Genomic DNA, 22,331 nt, shown 5'->3' with positions numbered 1-22,331 from the left:
TAAACATGACCTAAGTCACCTTTTGGACGTAGCTCCCTTTAACTTATTGAAGCACAAAAACTGATCGTCAAGATTTACCTGCGTAGACGCGACCTCGATCCGCGATTGAGTTTCCTGGGTGAATCACAAATTCGACCGATTCCTCAAGTTTTGAAAGCAGGAATAGATACATATAAGGCATGACGGGTATTCCTAATGCGGTAGGATTAAATTCTGCGGAGTGCATGCGCCAAAAAAAGAGAAACATTCTCTCATTCTAGTTTGGGATCGATTTACAAAATGAGCCCTCAGAACATATTTAAACTCATTTAAATTTTGTCTATTTTAGCTCTCCTTCATTTTTCCACGCTCATTGATTTTTCTTAACGTCGAATTCTGATTATGAGTCTCTTTGTTAAACAAATCTCAAATCTACGGCATCTATCTACATCTACTTCTACGAAATTTCGTACTACCCCATCCCGACCTTCTGCAGTGTCGGAAAAATCTAAATTAATTTTGTCAGATTTGTCTAAAATATTGATCAATATGCCGCATGCCGCTACACGACCCATCTCCAGAAATTTATGAGATAGTAATGTATACTCATTTTCCTTTAGTCTCCCACAAGCATATTATACTATGATCACAGGGCAATTAAGATTATGCAGCATGATGCCAAAAGCCTATCGTACTATCTAACATGATGGCCGAAATCCTCCGTCTTATCCCACATTTTCTGAATATTACTTTGTTCTTGCTGGGAGGTGGAACGAAAAGCACCCATCGGATTTTGACCCGCGTTGCAGACAGGGTGAGGCTGGAGGTCCCCGGGGCCTCCCTCATTACGTGCGGAGCCCTCCATCAATAAAAAAATATTTCCGCTTGGCAACCCTCGAGCACCCCGTCAAGACAACGTATTCCTTCGATAATTCATATCCCTAATTAATTAGGCGTGAAATAATGGCGCGAGGACGCATGTTTTTCGGGTCCCCCGCCGCGAGGGAGCGCTGTAGTCGTCGCTCGCCGGGTGCGTGCCTCTCGTCTTCCTTCTGTTTGATGCCAGATTGTGCGTAAAATTTAACTTGATTAAAAATTATATAAATTAGATTGATTTTTCTGTTCTATCTTAATAAGCCGATTCGTTTGAATTCAATCAGTCGAATTTTGAAGGAAACTCGACTTCGAAATTGCAAATGACACGACTCTATCCCATAGCATGGCACAAATTCTCACCTGTATATCGACGGTGAAACTACCAAACCACGTATCTCGTTTGCGGTGTTTAAAAATCTACGCTCACATTTTATTTTTTTGAATTAGACCAAATCAATATCATTCCTTGAAATTTTCACGGAATTTTCTCCGCACAAAGAGGAAAAATCACTGAAATTTTCAAGACTGGATGTTAAGTAGTTTTTCATTTAAAAAATAAAGTATGACAGGAAGTCTGCGACGTCGCAAACCGAGATACGTGGTTTGGTAGTTTCACCGTCGATATGCCGCATAGACACGTGGAGTCAGGGCCAGAGGTATATACACACCGGAAAAAAGGTGAAGTTGATTTAACATTCTGATGAAGATGTAAGGAAAGTGTGCGAGAACTAACAACATGCAGAATTATCCGCTGCAGCAGTTACTTTAGCAATGCCAAGTTGTAAAACTAACTGCTGTGGCAGGTAATTCTACATTTTATAAGTTCTCGCACACTTTTTTTCCATCTAGAATATTAAATCAACATTACTTTTTTTTCGGTGCGAAATTTCATGCTCCTTTGTGAGATGAAGTTTCATGAAATGTTCTAAAACTTCTGAAATGGACTTAATCCGCCACGATATGCATATAAACGGTATAATCATAAATTTGAAAAAAAGGAAGAAAGAAAAATATCATTAGTCAAATTTCGAAGTTTCTTAATGAGTCCCAGGACAATTATTGCGGGGTTCATACGCAGCCCCTGAAAAATCGTTTAACTGTTCTAGAAAATTAAATTCCTCCTTACAGCAAAATGAAAATTCATAAAAAAAAATTTCCGTGGAATTTCATTTTACACTTCTGGCCAGGGCTCACGGGAAAATTGGACGTATTTAAATCAAAATTAACTATCTTTGTTGTGACTTGAGCCCTGATACCACTATGAATATATGCATAACAGGGCTCATGTCTCCTTCTGAATCGGTATGTTCCCTTAACAAATTTGAGATGAGCTTCAGTGATGAAAACGGCACTATCCGGCAGCCGGGGTTTCCATGGACACGGCCTGGAGCCTGTTTATCATATTTTCAATTTGAATCCAAACAGGAGAGGGCATCTCGCGGCGTTTGATGAGCCTCGTTCAAACCACACAACCTTAACGGGACCCGCTCTTAAGATTTTTATGAGTGGCTTGTTATTACGCGCTCTGAGTGCTATACGCTCTGTTTTGAGGTTATCCAGAAAAGAGGCTCAAAATAGACCGCTAAGCACAAGGCTTGGTTGATTTAAACTTGTGTTCAAAAAAAGGATTGGGATATGTTTTCCCACGCAGAAATAAAGATTGCTTATATTTTGGATAGATCCGCCAAATATACAGTTATACCGATAAAAACTACCGATACAGTAATCAGTAGTTTGACCGAGTTGTGGTTTCACCGTCTTCCAATCACTTGAAAGTATCTCCGGGGAGTACTTCAAACTTTGAACAGTAATTTTTGAAGAAAAGTAAAATTATCAAAAATACCCTTAGGCGCAGAGAAAAATGAAGTTTGCCTCACACAGTACACCATATAATACCCTTTTTTGGTTTGGGCAATCAAATTTTCCCAGTTGCACGAGCCAAATACACGTCGCAAGACCTGCAGTAAAGACCTTCGGTTATAGAATCAAAAACTTCAATAGGTATTCAATTAGAGTCGAAGTTCCCTCTAATTGCGATGATCAATAACTATACGGTTAGTTTTTCGGTAATTTTACTGAGCCGCTTACTGCGCGCTGCAAATGAGGTTACATAACAAAGATCAGAGCATGGATTTTTTCTTCTTCATTTTTCTCAGAATGTAGCATAGAACGCATAACTATAACGGATTGAAATTTCCAAATTCAACTCTTAAGTAAGTTTTTCCGTGGTTTTAAAATGATCTAACACCCCATTCGCCAAGGAACCTAAGTATCTTTCAATAAAGCTGGGAAGTGAATTAATGTCAGGGTGATATGCGATCAATTCAGACAAATAAAATATGTCGCACTAGTAGTGTGACAAAAATAGGTCATATGAATCTTTCATTGACAGGAAATCACGTTTAAAAAGCATAAGAATAGACAGTTCTCGAGAGAAAGTCTCATAACCTACAACGGGCAGTGCGCTAGTCATCCGTCTCGAAAAATGTCCAGCGGGAACAAAAGAATTTGTCGTTTGAAGTTTCGAGTCTGTCTCCAACATTTGCTAATGTTATGCACCTTCTTTCGGACTCGACGCCTCGTAAGACATGCTCGTCACATTTACGCTCCTTCGTAAAGACCCTATTAAGTTAGAATAACTTGATTCTGTCTTTTAAGCTAACAATTTTTCATTATCAACTAAAAATATCTTGACTTTGTTGGTCTGAGCTGGTGAGATGACACGAAACTAAATAATATCGGTGTGCGTAACGAAGAAGTGATTTTCCGGCGTGCTGAATTTTTCCAAGGAAAAATACAAGTGCCTTCTTTCAAGCGATGAAGTACATTTAAGCAATTCCAATTCTGCAGTTATTTCCCAAACAATAAGTTTATTTTCCGCTGCCAATTTTACGTACGTATAGATTTTCGTTTTATTTCGGACGAGAACTTTGAAGCGGCTATTTTCAATATAAACCACAAACGCGTGCATGATTCACGAATTGATTTTGCAAAAACTTCAATATGCTCACCCTCTATTTAGGGGTTGTTCCTAACTTACGTGACGCTTTAAGAAGGGAGGGGGTCTAGGGGAGCGTTATACGTCTTTTTGTTTTTACGTGTCGCAGGATAGGGGCCTACTTCTCAAAAGCGTTACAAGGGGGAGAGGGAGGGTGTCAAAAAAGCGTAACGTAATTCAGAAACGACCCCTCATAATTTTTTTATGTTCTATGCTATTTCAATACTTATCAGGTCTCCTGGTACCTATCTCGGTTAATCATTGTCACGAGGTCCATCGTGCGTTGGTTCCTGTCTGTAGAGGTCAATATAGTCACTCGTAATGCATTGATCTCTTTTACGTCACAGAATTGCACTTTCCTTGCACACGGGCAAACTTTCTTCCTGAGCGAACACCTCGACTATTCATCGATTCGAAAAAGGAACAAACGCAATCTCAGCCGCATTTTCACACCGTTCCCGCGCAGACGACGTTACAAAATTGCGCTTTGTATCACAATTGGACGTATTTTTGCTAAAAGGAAGTATCTTATACGCAAACCCTATGTACATAGTTCTTTTTAGCATAAATACGTCCAACTTACATTATGTTAATCTCATTTCCGGCAGGGACGCCGGCAAACAAACACGTCAGAAAGCAACGAGCTCTGGGCTTACATGCTAAGACAAAACCCCGTAACTCCTGATTAAAACAACATGAAGATAGGTGGCAGTTGCTTGATGCGGCTGTGAAGGAGTAATGAGGCAGCGTAGGGGAGGGAGGGTATAGGTATAACCGCTGAGCAACGCAAAAATCAAATATCTGCACGGAGTTTCAACTGGGAGATACGTTGTTATTGTTGAGGACAATGGACTTTTTTCCCCACGTAGTTCGAGAGATGACGTAGAACAATGAAAACGGGCATGGAGAACTCGCGGATGAACCGAGCGACGTAAGATGGAGTCGAAGTTGAGACAAAAAAGAATCACTTTTCCTGTAATTAAGCCGTCCGGAACTTGGTCTAATTACGGGTGTGACTCGCCGGTTGCCGCATGGCGGTGGCGAAGCGTATTTTGCGATAAATCGATTGATCTGCCATTTAAACCTATAGAAAAGTATCGATAAATGGGGTGTTCGCAAGTAACATCTTCATAATCGATTTTGTACCATAGCTTCACACGAGAAAATATCGATACTCCATTATTTGCGCTTCGCCAATGCAGCATGGCTTCCATACTCAGAAAAATAGGATTCGTTATCGTGAGTGAACCATGGCAGTTTCTCGTTACGCTGAAAAAATACTTAATGGCACCGTGGAAGCGATTAGTACGACTGTATCACGTTTTAGTTGCGATTAACGGAAGTTTATTCATGGGCGCAATTTGGGAAAACCTCGGAGGGTGGGGAAGGAGTGAAGGGCAACATTTATGAAGATATGGAAAATTTTCTGTGCGGGCTAAATTTATTAAAATCTCGAAATAAGGGCCTAAAATTGATTTAAAATGGGCGAACAAGCCCTTGGAAAAGAGCTCCAAAAAGAACCCTATAAGCCCTCTCTAAAATGAAGTCCCTAGATGATGCCCGTCGTTTATTTGTTCGTTTGATTGGAAGTTTCTGATCTAATTTTTTTTCTGGGGAAGAGAGGGAGGTTTGCTCAGTCATTGATGTTTTAAACATCATCAGGTATTTTCTACTTTAACATGAGTCTAAATTTTGGCAGACATATTTGTAGCTGCTCTTGTTCTGCCGAGCGAGAAAGAAGTGAAAGAACACCGTATTGATACACGAAGGCAGGGAAAAATTCATTCGGTTTCCAGTAAATTCCTATTTAATTGGCAGTAATGGCATCCACATATTCACATGCAATTTGAGAGGGCAGTTTTCCATAGTCGTTCGAGATATACGTGAGGTAAGTTTTTCAAAATTTCTTAAACCCATTCATTTTGGGGACGAATGGGGCATCATCAGCGGACCGACTCGCGTGCTAGATACAGGCGTAAAAAAATGTACAACGTTGAAAAGTGAAAATCGAAAAAAACCCAAACCATGTCGCTCCAAACCCACTGCTTCATTAGCGATACTTCATAGTCGAAATCATGGAAAAAACCATGACTCTTTGACCAGCACTGCGGCTCTGTCATAGAAATTGGACAAAGCACGCCATCCGGCAATCCGCGACACAGCACTACCACCCTAAGCAAAAACGCCGTATGAACATTCGAATATTGCTAAATTTCCTCTCAGAAATTATCTATTTTTGAAGAAACTCATGAATATTTTCCCTTGAAATTTTCAGGATTTTTCGGATAAAATTTTGAACAAAATCCTCCGAAAAATCGGAGGAGAAACATTCACGAATTTTCCTTAAAATTCGTCATTTTTCGGAGGGAATTTGGCAACGCCTGATGGCTCATACGGCGTTCTTCCTTAGCACGGCAGAGCAGGACCCAGAGGGTTAGGGGGAGGGGTTACGGGGTCGACCCGACCGACCCGGGCCAGTCGCATGAACAATCGATTATCGATATTTCCCCATTGGAAGCTATAGTAAAGAATCGATTATTCAGGTGTTGGTTACGAACACCCTGTTTATCGATCCTTTTCTACAGGTTTAAATGTCAGATCAATGGATATATCGCAAAGCACGCGACGCCACTGACCCGGGCGGAAGGAGCTTTTGAACTTTTCACATCTTACGCGCTTCACACTTGGAAGGGGCATGGGAACTCACTTTCCCGTCGCGTCGCGGGTGCATTGTCTCGTTTGACGCCGCCGACGCTTGGAAACTGCAAACGACCATGAGCACAGGGCATGGCATCATTCCGTTTGATTTCCCTCCGCATCTGCATCATCGTTGTGCATGAGCTCTCTTTTTCCGATGCGCATTTCACCCACGCCTCGTGAGCCCTTCCGGCTTCCGAGTTGAGCCCCCGCTCGGAGACCGCGCCACTCGAGGAGAGGATCTTAATCATGGATCCATCGGGCTCTGAAAAACTTCTGCTCAAGTCATAACAAGTGGCGTCTCTGCTGCCATGCGAAGGAAGAACGCCGTTTATGCATTAGAAACCTGCCAAATTTTCCGGTATGAAACATGTACGGTAAGTCATGACCAGTATTGACCATGGACGCCTCTGCTGCCGTACGAAGGAAGACATTAGGAAACAGGGAAAAACACAAGGAATACATTAGGTAGCTGCCACATTTTCCGGTATAAAACATGTAACCAAACGACGGGTCGTAATGCTCCATGGCCTAACCTCAAAATTCTTCTTCTTCTTCTGATGGTTTATTGGCTTATATTCCAAGAGAGGAACCTACAGCCATCTATAGACAGGATAACAAATTAACCTCAAAATTACTGACATGTCTGTACTCTTCCCGTGTAGGCACTTTAGGTGAAAATTCAGAGAGAGAAAGCAAACATCAAACTGTCGGAAAAGTTTTGCTAAGTGACCGGTCTCGTATAAAATACAAAATGGCAACGTTGATTTTTCTTGAGAGAAATTTTGAAGTTCCAACTTCACCTTCTCGTTTCCGTAGTTTTGATATTTGAAAATCATGATGACGTTTGATCTTTAGTATGCGCAAAAATTCAGATTTCTCAAGGCAAACTATAGACATGGTCGGAGACTTTAACGAACGGATAGGAAAATGGCCAATGCGTTGAGCAAGCAGAGAAGGTTAAAAAATGGTAGACTCGCGCCACGCAGGTTAGATGTTATCCAAAAATAACTTCACAGTCATACTACCGTGCTGAGGAAAAAACGATGTATGAAAAATCAGATGTTGCCATACTTCCCCCTGCCTATGAAACATTCATTTTGATGAGATTCAAGAATACTTTTCCTTGAAATTTTCAGCCACTGTGGATTAAATTGTGGATGGAATTCTCTGAAAAATTGAGAGGAAAATATAAGGAAGTCTCCCTGAAAACTCATATTTTACGAATAAAATACAGCAAAGTCTGAAGGCTTATTCGGTGATTTTTCTTAGCACGACAGCATGATCGAAAATGAAGAAGAGAAGCTTGTGATTCGGCATTGTGTAACGTAACGGATTTTTGCGTCGATTTTTCTTAAAAAAATGTTGATAATCTCAATTTAAAATACAATAAAAAAAAGCCAATCTGTATATTTTTTGTTATTCTATGAAGGGAGGAAGTCTCGCAGGAATGACACATTTTTTGGATGCAGACTTGTAAGACGCGAGTGAGGGTATTCTAAAATTCCATATCTCAGCATGGTGGAGTTAAAAACAATTATAAGGCCGTAGGATGGATTAGCAATTTTTGTTTAATCTAGTAGACGCACCGTTCAGAGGCTGAAAAATGAAAAAAACGGGAGTCTGTTTTTGATTATGAGGAGAAAATAACACCGTGTAAACTATAGCTAAAAAGCAATGCGACCTCCTTGATAAGCAAGCCTCGTGCTAACGGCTCTCTAATTTCTGTAGCATCGACGAATTTTCCGCATAATTTGCAATTCTAAGACGTGTCGGGCGGTGACCGAGTTGCCAAATTTAGCACGTAACTAAGCGATTATTTGGGTACTTACGCCCGACATGGCGCGCTGTTTGGAGACGTGACATCTCACACGAACAGACTCATTAATATCTTTGAAGTCTCGGATTTTCAGTCGATCGGAGCTTGAAATTCCCGAAAAGAGGCCAAATATAGAGAAACTGCTGATATGCGCGGATTTCAGTTACGCAACACAACTGCTTGCGTGTTTACGTCGAAAGTTTCGTTGCTAATGCGAGTTACAGTCCAAAACATTCAAAATACCTGATTTGACTGAACCTAACTGGAATTAATAGTTTGAAGTTTGCAGTCAAAGAGACATACAAGAGCCTTTAAAAACAATTATTTCAAATTTCATTCTGCGATTCTGTCCTTCGATTTCCTGAGACTATATGCCTTCTAATGATATTCCAAAGTCAGACACAATGTGCAAAAATCGGGCTAAAGACGAACGTTCAATTAATGCCGAAGGTGAGGTTCAGCTTAGAGACCATAACATCCCGCAATTGCTAATCATATTTCTTGTGATTTTTGCGTTTCTCTTCGCGATAATTTTTAAGCACATCAACAGATTTAGAAAATTTTTACTGACTGTCCGCATTGAACAATTTCTAGTAAGCATAGTGAAATCGTGGCACTGAAAGCCAGTCCTAACGTATACCTAATCACTCTCCGATTTTGTGGAAATAGTTGCACTAAGTTTTTCGATGACTTTTAGTAAAACCTTCCTTGCTTCTACCACTTTTCACTTGCATTCACTTCAGACAGAATTAAAGAAAAATTCGGCCAACCTCTTAAACAACCCTCGGACCGACTTCTTTTCAGGATTATGGATTAGATTAAGAGTAAACATGCCTGAACAAATCCAAGTTTTCCTCAAAGTAGGAATTTAATTACATACAAATTTGGCAACGCCGAATGCACTTGCGGCGTTCCTCCTTACGACTGTTGCATAGATTCTATTGGATTTCAAATTAAACAACTCATGAAAATGCTTGCAACGCAGAATAATTGGACGCATTTAAATCAAAAGGAGCTAAATCCTTCCTGACATGAGCCTTGAGATCCGTAAAAATGCATGCATGGCGTGGCTTACGCCCGGATGGACTTCCGATTTAAATGCGTCCAATTGAGCCGCGAAACAAAAGGTGTGCGTTCCTCTGTGATGGGCAGTACTGACAATAACGCTGATTCTCGTAAAAACTAATATCCCATTTGGTGAATCCTCGGTAAAAATTCGCAACATTGCGAAAGTCGGCAACCCCACTTGTTACGCTATTTTGTCGTCCTAAGGAAGAACGCCGTATGAGCCTCCAGACGTTGCCAAATTTTCTTCAATAAAAATCGAATTTACAGCGAAAATTGTGGATATTTTTTTCCAAAATTTTCAGAAAATTTTGCACGCAATGTAATCTAAAATACATGAAAATTTTAAAGTAAAATGTGCAAGAATGTTGTCAAAAATACATGTTTTATCGGGGGAATTTGGCAACTCTCGAATGTTCATACGGCGTTCTTCCTTAGCACGGTGGTATAGTTGTTGATAATCAACCGATTACTCGCTAACGTAATCTGTAATCTGCACCTTTGCGAGGGTTTCCCAGAAAACTTTTCAACGAGGTCATATGGAAGGTGTTCAATTAAGCGCGAATGGTAAAATCCGCCCATTAATCTGGGGAAATTCTGTTGCCATAGTCCCACCCCCTTCATCCGGCCACTTAAATAAGAGTTACACTCTGAATGTTTTTTTTTCTTTCCTTATTGGTCTCCCTCTTCACCTCGTCACCGAAGCGGGCACGTATGACAGCTTACGACGGAAATAAAAATAACAATAAACATGATACAATAATACCTAGCTTAGCGGCTTTTTAAGCTTGGCACATATCCAAGCACCCCCTCCCTCCCTATTTTACCTGGCATTAGATCGACAATCTCTTGCCACAGGAGAGGCCTGACGTTTGTTGATTACAGATAATTTTAGATCAGTTCTCGATTTTGGATTTTCCGCGGTTTCTTTCAGCAGTGAAAATTTTTCGGCGTCTTTTTATAGTAGTTTCTACTAAATTCAGATTATTCACAATCTCCTGATTTACCAACAATGATTTTGGCGGTTTGGTAACTGTTCTTTTTCCGTTTTAATTCATCACAAATATAGATTCTCGTGAGGCAACCTGTCTCATCTAGAATCGATTGGTGTAAATACATTTAAATGGAGGTAAAATAGTGATGCCATAAGACAAGAATCGTCGCTACGATTCACCAGTTCTAGGTACCTACAGTTTTTCGCTGAAATAGAAACTTTTCAAGCGGATTTTTCAAACAGCCACTATGCACTCTCCGTCCTTTGCACAGTAAATTTCACAGGGATTCGATGGGTAAATGCCAAGAATGCAGTACTCAAAATGTTTTAAAAATCTCAAATCATGTATTAATTACTTCAAGAAAATCTAATCAAATTTTTCCGTGCGACTTTATGAGATTTGTTTTTTTGAAATGAGTGAAAATAGAATTCAAAGAAAATTTCACGAGAAACTGTTGGTTGGTTTACATTTAAAAAATGATGCAAAAGGGTAGCCTTAGTACAACATCGCATTTTGAGATACGAATTTTTCTGCTGCAGCCATAGATACTGCCATGGCTGGAGGTGACGGGAGGATTGGGAGGTTCCTCCTCTGAAAAGGAAGACTTAAAATGGCTATTATCCCACACTATCTTTCTTGACCTCCTCTCAAACTGCATTCAAGCTCTGGTAGTCAAAAATATGTTTCTTGTTGGACAAAAGACATGAATATAGACCGTGCCCCGAGAGGCAATGATAGGGAGAGGTTGCAATTCTATCGGTTGATTATTGCAATTTAATCAACGCCTTTTTAAGTATGCCAATAATATCTGAACAAGACTTATTGCAATAAGTTAGCAATCCTGAAATTCAATAATACTAATCAGTAAACAAATCGCACAAAATTGGGCTGGAATCGCGATATCATCACGAAAAAATAGCGATTTCAACGACAAGAAAGATGAAAAAAATACAAATCTTGATTTCATTGCTATAGAATCGAGTGGAATCTCTCAAAAATTGACGGTTCTCCCTGAAAAAAAAATTCGGTCACGTGAACCGAACGTTCGGTGCTCCATGTCATCCCAAATATTCGGTTTGTCAAACTGAACTTTCGGTTTGTCAAAATGAACTTTTGGTTTGTCAAACTGAACTTATTTCGCTTCGTCTAACCGAACATTCAGCACATACACATGACCAAACTTTGTTCCTCGGTTTACTGTACCGCACAAGTTCGGATACTTGAAAACCGAAAGTTCAGCATGACGAACCGAATTAGTCGGAATGATACAGAACACCGAATTTCAGTTCGTGCGACCGAACTTTATTTTCCGGTGTGCGATTCCTAAGACATACCTAAAACCGCAATAGATTGCAATTCTCCCGTTGAAAAATGCTACTCGGGGCTAGTCCTGACGACCAGTCAACGCAGAGGTGGGAAGACTTGGCTCCTTCCCTCTATAGTATCGGATGAGTCGGAAGGTTTGGAAGCTTACCATTTCGGGAAAATCCTCGGTAAAGAAACACAATCACACACAGAAACACGGGCTAATGGCTCATGACGACCGCGGCACAGAAACACCGGAAAGCTCCGTCGAGGGAAACTCCTTTGGTAAGACGAGAAACACGGGAAGCGGCGCGCGGACAAGACACACCGGCAGCGACGACGACTGAACTGAATGAACCGTGGCCGTGGCATCAGCACCGCCACCGCGAGGCCTCGGAATGCCGGCTTCCCTCCACCACCGCGCCCCCGCACAGTGCATCCAGTCAATAGGAGAGCTTCGACAAAATTTCCAAACTTTCAACGCCTATAAATCCGTTTGTACACAACTTTGAGGCTCTAAAAGTGCTTCCATTGCTTGCCTCCTACAATTTTCTTCTTGAAGCATCCCTTTAAATTTAAAACTTATGACGAAATAAACATCAAAATTGGCAGTTTTAGTCAAAAATGTCATGTACGACCTCTCGTATCGACTCGATCCATTGTGCGGGGGGGGGGGGGGGGGGGCAGGGGCAGGTGGACGCAGAAGCTGAGTGATTCAGAGATTCATTCTACTCGATAGCTGAACTCACTTATTTTGAGGGTTTGGATTTGGATTCGATCGACATGAATCGCTCCGAAAACCAAAATATGAATCGACCAACGTGATTCGACCGAAAAAAATCTGGTGACATGAATCGATCGAAAAACAAAAGGCGTGAACTGATCAACGTGATTCGATCGACACCGATTCCATCGATTCTCGGGTTTCCCGATCGATTGAAGGGTTTGTAGATCGATTTGCGGATTTGTCGATCGATTCACAGGTTTGTCTATCAATTCATGGGTTTCCATCTCATCATTATCGGTCGACTCGTGTCGATCTCTCACGGTTTTTTGTTTTATTTTATTTTTTTTTGTTTTGTTTTGTTTTAGGTATGCAATGTAATCTTCATTGAAGACGTAGATAACTGCATAACAGAATAAAATGTAAACCGAAGTAATGAATTAGAATTCATCTATCATTATGCTACAATTATTTATAAATCATTTTATTATGAAAACAAATTTAACAATTTGGTCATAACAAGTAAAGTTACACTATAAAAATTATTTACAGCTACTACTTTTAGTTTAAAAAGTTATAAATATGAGTTTGGAGATTGAAAGTTTTTCTACATTAAAGTTTTAGGATATTACGTTAGTAAAGACTGTATAATTTAAATAAACTGCGTACACGAAAATAACTAGGAAGAAAGCGAAGGGTATAAAACCTAGTTTGATAGATAAGAGGAGGGATACAATTTTTTTTTTTTTTTACAAAAAAAAAAACCTGTTGATACAATCGAAAATAAAAATACGCTCACTATGGTTTCGACTTTTTTTCAATTATAAACTTACAATAGTTATGAAAGATACATAGAAATTTACAGACTGCCTCGGTCTTTTTTGTGTGTGTCTCGTGGAGATAAAAAATCTGCAAACAGATACAAAACTTTAACCGACAGTCACCAACCTCATAAAGGCTTCGTGTATCTCACAAGAGATAGTTCGGCCCGATATGAGGGTAGGTCGCTGCCAGTTAAAAGATGTTATGTAGGTTTAGCCAGAAAAATAATAAACAAATTTGAAAATGTTCTAAATTGTCGTTTTGATAATAAGACGATTGAAAAAATAATGAACAAAGTTCTTATTTGAGCAAAGCTCACTAAGTTTATCACTAAGTTTGAGATCAAAATAGCTATCGTCTATATCTAAAATTCAACGTGATCAGGGGAAAGCAAGGTAAAATTATCAGTATAAAAATATTTTCATAGGAAAATACTGGATTCTACCTGCAATCTCCAGTTCACCGCTATAGTCATCTGCCCCCCCCCCCCCCCCCAGAAATTTTCCTCATAAGTTGGCCCTTGCCGTCTCAAAAGTAACTCCTGAGTTCACTTCTTTCCGTGCAATTTTCTATCATGCAAGCCTGATCTCCTTGTACCGCACTGTGCTTTTATTTTCTATTACACCTGTTTAACATGGTTCAACGTCTCTAAGATATACCTTTACCAGCAACCTATTCTATCATTTAAATGGCAAGATGTAACTATTATCTGTTGTTACTTAAACACCAAGGACGGGGATAAAGGACTGGAAATGTCATTATTGAAGATGGAGAAACTGTTGAAAGAAACCCAGAGTAAAACCATTATCTCGGGAGATTTCAACAGTAGATCCACTTGTTGGGGAGACATCGACACGAATGGAAAAGGCAAGATAGTGGAAGACTGGATGCTAAGTAACAACCTTTTCTGCGTAAACGACCCACATAATTTTACACCGACGTTTGTGCTGGGGACACAGAGGAAAATCCGTGATTGACATTATCTTTACAACAGAGGACATTTACGGAAAAGTCTCGATGAACATTCTAGATAAAGAAAATCTCAGCGACCATAGAACGATGGTACTTACTTATAACAACAATGCTGGACAAGCCAATTTTATCTCAAAACCTGCGGGTTGGTTTGTAAATCCCAAAAATTACAGCGTCTTCAATCAAGAGGAACTATGGTCAAAAACTAAGAGATCGCAGAACGGCTTTTCTGTGGTTTATTCCCCTTTGCACGTACTTGCTTTTCTCACAGGTGCATCGAAATGCAGCTTGGGTGAGAGAAATTTTCGGAAACACATGCTGGGAGCACAGACACTATACAAATTACCTACTACTAAAAAAAAAAAAAAAAAAAAAAAAAAAACACCCAGATAAAGCCAGCAAGTTAGCTGAGTTATTACCATTTTTTTCCTATCAACATAACATTCTTAAACAATTCAAAGAAGCCATCATTATCCTATTCCACATGAAAGAAAACCAGCTAAAAAAGATCTTTCTTCACAGACCGATTATATACTATTATCATCATTTTGAATATTTTCCTTTCGTGCGAGCCTGGTCACCTTGTACACCGCACCGTGCTACATGTTTTATTTTCTACTACATAACTTTTTTGGATGGTTCTACGACTCTAAATAATACGCCAAATTATACGCCATACGCCAAACCCTCAAAAACATTTTTCGGGCAAAAAAATCCGGTCGAGGAAATTGACGTGTCACTTCCTTTTCAAGTATAAGATAGGCAAAAACCTTTGATGAATTCCCAAGGTCCACTAAGACTAATAATCATCAAAAAGTTCAAAAAAAAAAAAAAATAAATCCCTTGCCAAAAATAAATAAAAAAAAACCGATTTTGAGATAAATCCCTCGAATGAACTTGAAATCACAAAATCGGTCGAGGATGTCAACTAAAACTTTTCCCCCTTTAATTATGAGCTCCGCAAGAAGCGTGACTCGCTTGTACCTTTTCATACACGAGCCGCACGAATTCATCTCTTCTTCTCTCCTCTCCTTCCGTCCATGGACAGAGGTCCAAAATTTTTCGGATTTACTGACGCGACCGGCTGCGGCTCGATGCTCTCAGTGAATCGGTGCCTTCTTATCATCCCTGATGTCGGCTTCAAGTCGGTTGCAATTTCACCAGTCGACCCATTTTTCCATAACCACATGTTAGACTTTTTCGAAACATGATTCATCTGAAACATGGATTTTTTTTTTAAGGGAGCTTACCATTTGCTTTGGACGGTAGGTAGGTTGTAAGTAATAATTGTTCTTACACTCTATCAGTTAAGTATAAAATACATCTGTACCATTGGATGACATTTCGACAGACACGTTAGGTCCGGACAAGTGAGGGGATTTCTGAATCGCAAAATTATTAGTGGAATTGTTATAGTGGAGGAGTTGAGTCCCTTCACGGAATGAGCCCCACTTAAGTCGACAGGTTGTACGTGTTTCTCTCTGACTTATGTGTGATCTTAGTATAATCCACCCATGTTTACGCACCGAGCCGCAGCCGGTCGCGTCAGTAAATCCGAAAAATTTTGGACCTCTGTCCATGGACGGAAGGAGAGGAGAGAAGAAGAGATGAATTCGTGCGGCTCGTGTATGAAAAGGTACAAGCGAGTCACGCTTCTTGCGGAGCTCATAATTAAAGGGGGAAAAGTTTTAGTTGACATCCTCGACCGATTTTGTGATTTCAAGTTCATTCGAGGGATTTATCTCAAAATCGGTTTTTTTTTATTTATTTTTGGCAAGGGATTTATTTTTTTTTTTTTTGAACTTTTTGATGATTATTAGTCTTAGTGGACCTTGGGAATTCATCAAAGGTTTTTGCCTATCTTATACTTGAAAAGGAAGTGACACGTCAATTTCCTCGACCGGATTTTTTGCCCGAAAAATGTTTTTGAGGGTTTTTGTAGTTTATATCAGGTCGTTTTTGGGTGAATAAGTACCTAAAGGTCTGGCTGTACGAAGAACTAGCAAAACCGAAGCGTCGAAAAAACACAAGCAGTGTTGTTGATTTCTCCATAAGCCACCATGTTAGAATGCCGGTTTGGTTCACACTTTGTATAAGTCAGAAATTAAATCCCTATATGAATAAAATCCAGGAGTAACATACATGAATGGATTTATTATGGCTTTGACCATCTATTTATAGCAAAATTTACACAAATTAATATCGATTGACTTAAAAAATGTCGAAAAAACACAAGCAGTCGTTGCTTTTCCCGTAAGCCGCCGTGATAAGAAATGCTTGTCGGTTCACACTTGGTTTAAGTCTCAATTTACTTCCTTTTTGGAATATTATTCAAGAGTATGATACATTAATGGATTCACTATGGCTTTAACTACCCGTTTGCAGCAAAATTTGCAAAAATGAATGATGATTGAATTAAAAATGTCGAAAAAACACAAGTAGTTCTTGATTTCTCCATAAGCCACAATGATGATAAGTGCCGTCGGGTTCACACAGCGCTACTGGTGGAGAAAAGTGAAAGTGAAAACTAGGGTTTCGGCGTTAGCCGCGAGAGAGCGCACCAATGCTGATTTCGAAACGAATCTGCAGGTGTTCATTGGTTGAGAAGTAACTCTAACTGCATCATGAAGAATGTAGAGTACCTGTATAGCGAGAGTATGGACAGATCGCTTCATGGAGGGCTTAGGGCCCAAAAGTGCAGCCACCCTTCTAACCAACTTCCAACGCACAAAATTTCACTGCCAGTCTGCAGGTTCCAATTCTAACCGAGATGCCCAAGAATGTACATAAATGAGCGTTCTTCCGGAAAATTGAGTAAATTTATGCAAAAACGGAGTCAAACACGTGCTTAATAAACGACGGTTCGTAACAATAGTATTAGTAAATCTTTCTGGATAATTGAAATTCATAGGTTGGCTGCATTTCTGGGCCCTAACTTTATTCGCAGAAGCATCGGTGAAGGCCTGATGGATTTTCGGAGTTTCACATCTGTCCATACTCTCGCTATACAGGTACTCTAGAAGAATGTGGCCACCACAATTGAGTCCTTATTTTTACTGAACTTCAGACAGTGGGAAACGCACACAGAACTGTTGTCAAATTAAATGATGTTTTTAATTAATAATAATGGAAATATCGTGATCTTTTTATCCAAAGGAGTGATGCCAAATCACGGATCGGTTGGGAACAATTGAATCTATGAATCGCTGCATTGCAGCTAGTGTCCTTTGTCCACCCAATGACAAAAAATTATGTTGGTACCTGCACTTGGTATAAAGATTGACAACTGACTTGACCTATTTAATTTATTATCTTATGTGTTCTTAATGCAGTAAATAAGTCTGGAGATCTAAGTATTGGCATGAGTTCATTAGAAAAAAAGGCTTATCTGAATGTGAGAGGCCAAAGCGGTACTTACGGTCACCATACCTGGGTTCGTAGGCTCACCCTCATACCTACTGAGACGGCAATCTCCATCGCTTGATCGGAGGATATGCCGCACCTAGTTGGTAAGAGTGGAGAGGCATTTATGATTACATTGATACCATGGGGTCTAATTGTATTTAGCCTTGATTAACACAATCACACTTATTGCAATGGAACTAGACAGGAACACGTACCTACGTATCTTAATACTGAAGTCCTCTAAACAGATGGGCGATACATTCTGTTACTCTTTTAAATAGAGGAGGGAAGGACGCACCCATTTCACACAGCAATTTATGCAAGAAAATGAAGCCTTCATTGTATTTTTATCATCAACTTATGAAATTATGAGAATAAAACGGGTACATACCTTTCATTAAAGACCTTGTTATACATTGTTGGGCAAAATGAAGTTTCTAACAACTCCTGACGCAAAATCAAAGCGACTCAGAAGAAACCAATTTGAGCAAATGCTCACAGTCAAAGACCTTTGATTATGTGACATTAAGTTGACCTATGATTGAACTGTTCCGAAAAGGGATGGAATTGTGCCTCACATACTCAGGTTCGCAAGCCACGCGTAACAAGAACGGTAGAAGAGATAGGAGGATTCCAAGATAAATCATGAAGGAAACATGTTCTTAATGTAAATAACATACACTTCAGAGAAGCATAATCACTCCAGAGCACATAGGTTGATGGCAAGATATAGAGCGAATAAATTTTGGTCGAAGTTCAGTGACAGTCGCATGTGAAGGCCGAGGCTCATATTCCAGTAATTTTTAGACTTTAGTCACGAGCATGCATTCTGTGATGTAAATGCTGCTTCCTCTTTAGAGTTTGGCAAAATTTCGGTGTAATTTCGTTAACGTAATTTACCTGAATTACATCTATCGCTTAGGTCAGGTACTGACATAAACATGACGACATAACCTCACTTAAAAATTGTCACATTTTCGTTCAATAAAATAAAGATACCACTTGAAAATTTTAAGAGAAACTAAGGTTATAGTATATCGGGCTCCAGTAGAACACGTGAGACGTAATTATATGAGTATGTAAATATAGTAGTTAGCATCTACAAAGAATTAAACTCTTATCCAAATTAGGTAAATCTATTCACAACTAGTTAAAGAGGTTGGCAACGACCGACCAGAAATACTTGAGATTTTTAAGAAACCAATGAAGTAGTGTATCGGGATAAAAGTGGGCGTAATAATATAAGTGTGTAATATTAGTTAGGATCCAAAATGAATTGAACTTTTAAAGTACATCTGTTCATTATTCACAAATAAATACAGTAGATGGAGGTTGATAACGACGACAGGAATTTCGTTCCCGAAACTCGGACGAACCTGAACAGAATGAACCAATGGCGTTGAACCATTATATTACTGGTTTTTTTCTAAATTCAAAAATTATAGCTAAAATTTTGAAGGATGTAAGCGGATGCTGGATTATCCGTGAGATAAAGCGCTTTTTTATGAGGCAAAATGAAATCCTCACATCTTCACGGAGTGCCCTTTATATAGGCTCCATTACAATCCGCGGCCGGGTAAGCGAGAAATCTGTTGTTAAAGATGGTCATGACGGGCAGTTTAGTCGTATTTTCCGTAATTTCTCTTTAAGATCACTAGGAATGTTACAAAACTGTAAAAACCCGTGGACACGGTAACATGACGATTCTTTAGGTACCCACTTTTATGGGTCTAAGGCCGGAATTTTAAGACGTTACTCGAAACTTCCTCGACTCGAGATTTCCTTGAGTACGCTTTTCGAGTGTCCTCGAGAATTGACGGTATTTTAAGACGCGACTCGAAATTTCCTCGACTCGAAACGCGCTTCGAGTCACCTCCAAATTTCCTCAAGTGAATTTCGTTGAGTCAATCTCGAGATTTTCGTGAGGGAGGTACTGAGGTCCCTCAAGGGAGTTCTGAGGAAACTTGGTTGAAAGTGATTTGTTTTGTTATGAAAGTGAATTTGAATGAAGTGAATTTTTTTATGAATTTTATTGCTAAAATTTAATTTTACCCACTTTCCCTTGTTTACTTTAGATATGTATGCTATTTTTCCCTTCAAAGAAAAAAGTATACTGTTTTGCCTCTAGAACTTCTCCTTCTCAGTTGCAACTACCTTACGACTTCGGTGTTTTGAAACGGTAGCTGAAGGGCGATTTTTGGGGGTCACGGACATTGAATTTCAACATTTTATATTGTCATAGAGGGTTAATTTTTCAGAGTAAAAAAATCCTTAAATCCACCCCCGTGCGAAGAGCATCCCCTCCTTTCCCTCAAAGCTTCATCAAAGAAAGTGAACCTCAGAAAGAGCTACTGAAGAGTACAGCGCCACGGGTACTACGCATCCCAAGTAGCACAGTGCAACGAAAATATTGAAATTAAATTGCAGTTTGATTTCAATACAATTGTAATTTTTTTACCATTAAATTGCAACATTTTTACATCATTTAGTCGATTTATGCTGATTTTAAACAATCAACAAAATGAGTTCCATGTGTCAGAAAGATAGGCAATATGCAATGCATTGAAAAATTGCAACAAGTTTCAATAAACGGGACCCCTTCAAATAGGAGCTAGGCAACATACACAACACTCAGTGGAATTGCAATATTGTTACAATGTAATTGCTACTTATGGCAATCTGTGCACTTGGGATTTTGGTCATGCACTTTACGAAGCTACTTTCAAATTCAAAGTCCTCATCAAATAGTGATCCTAATGCAATTCCAAGGGCATTAATGGGTTTCATTTGACGTGGAGTTGATGTAATTGATGTTCAATAAAATATTTTTATGATAGTTTTAAAAGTTATTCCCGTTTTTTGTCATCTAAGACATTACATCGTTTGTTTCGGTGAAAAAACATTTGGTTCCCTGAGGTATTGTTTTTAATCAAAAATAATAACTTGCAAAAGTCTATCTTGGTTTTTAACCTAATTTACTTTAATTTAAACATGGGTTTTCCACGAAATAAAGAAATAGCTTTCATCCTGAATTCATCTTCGTCCCCCGCCCTCCCTCCTACTCCTCCAAAAAAAACCTGAAGAACCTGACACTGAATTTTCAGTTTTTCAGGGAGAAAAATGTTCGAGCAACTCATTATTCCCCCATTCTTTGCTAACACTCCTGTAGGTAACTCCCTAGAAAATCAACATAAAAATTGACAGATTGGATTAAAAATGGCCTCATTTACTTCTTCAGTAAAGTGAGGCAGAATAATGATTTTGGGGCCTCAGATTTCTAACAACTGAGCGCCGAGTCTCAGAGAAACATACAAACAATTTCCACTGGTTAGGCTTCCCGAGCAATGAATTCCTTAAAAAATAGAATTTATCAGGGCGATTTCTAGTGACGCCATGGGTGCCAGGTATTGCAAAAATAGTGAGAGCATAATTAAAAACATACAAAAGGACACGAGAAAACACATGAACATGCTCACTCTAACTTTTTGCACCTTGGCCTCTCCCTCCTTCCCCCCAAAAAATCATCATAAGAACTAGAGGAGAAATGAAGCACTGAGAAAAGATCAAGTTTGTCCCATCAACAAAAATGAAGCAATATTTGAGTGAGGAATTCCAATGTTTCTGAGAAGAGAGAATCAAATCAGTTAATTTATGAGCAGCTTCACCACTTCACTACAAATGTGGACACTTGGTGACGAAGTAATTTTAGCTAAGCATGTAGTCAAAACAAAATGGGCATTTCAGGTCAAGGTTAATAGCCGAACCTAAAAGAAAAATACTGTGTGCTGAAGGAATGAAAGTTATAGAACATGATGTCATGAATACTCACAGAAAATCAAACTCTCTGCACTATATGGTAGAAGATTTGAAGGATGAGAGGGTACGTGGAAGAGTGAATTCAGAGGCTGATGAGTTGCGTTGAAATTGACAGCTGTGGACAATCAATCCATGGTCTCCGCAAATTGTTTAATATCAAATCAGCAGAGAACCATGATCTTTGAATGAGACAGCCACTAGATACACAAACTGCTGAGGTAGGTTGCTCTCTTAAATGCTGGGCAATGGCCATCTTGGAAACTCTTGAGTCTGACACTTTGATGAGAATAGCATTCGAACTGCCCATGTGCTGCAGTGTGTCGGGATAAGTGAATATTATGACTCAGTAGAGATTCCTTTGGTTCAGGATTAACTTAGGTAAATACCTGAGGGCCAGGAGACCGTACACATTTTAATTTCAAAGAATTATGAGCACTTGACATACCAACCCAAAGAAAAGCATCATGATAGCAAAGTCCTCTAGATTAGGCAATCAGTTGCGCATCGCTGTTAGAGCTTGCTCATCGCATGTTGAGACGAATGTCATTATCTGATCAGCTCCAAGTCAGCAGCAATATAACAGGTTGATACATGCTTTCAGACAGCACCATTGGTGAGCAGTGACAAGAAAATACTAGACTTTTGTCTCAACATACACTCAGTGAGCTCTAAAACGCTTATTAGGTAGAATAAGATTGATAGTCATGAGAGATACGAATCGCTTAATGTGGCCTATGCTTGTGCTTTCAGAGGCCAAGTAGAAAACTTCTATTAAATCATGTTCAGAAACTGGAAAATGAAGAAAAACCTAATCTCTAAAGTCACAAATCTGCTCATAGGTACAGTGTTTAATGTTCA

At 39.4% G+C, this 22,331-nt stretch overlaps 1 protein-coding gene across 2 annotated transcripts in view; it reads right to left on the bottom strand.

The window, feature by feature from the left end:
* Positions 1-12,104, bottom strand: part of LOC109030895 (CD109 antigen) — a 121,023-nt gene extending 108,919 nt beyond the window's left edge. The window contains exon 1 of one of the 2 annotated variants that reach the window (XM_019042097.2): positions 11,904-12,104. In XM_019042097.2, the coding sequence (XP_018897642.2) occupies positions 11,904-11,906 (3 nt within the window). In that variant the 5' untranslated portion in view covers positions 11,907-12,104. The remainder of the gene's footprint in view (positions 1-11,903) is intronic. The other variant, XM_019042099.2, reaches the window with a different exon arrangement.
* Between the last annotated feature and the right edge of the window lie 10,227 nt (positions 12,105-22,331).

The sequence above is a fragment of the Bemisia tabaci genome, chromosome 5, assembly GCF_918797505.1.
Source record: "Bemisia tabaci chromosome 5, PGI_BMITA_v3".
In the NCBI taxonomy this organism is placed as follows: domain Eukaryota; kingdom Metazoa; phylum Arthropoda; class Insecta; order Hemiptera; family Aleyrodidae; genus Bemisia; species Bemisia tabaci.
This window is presented reverse-complemented; position numbering and strand designations above follow the sequence as displayed.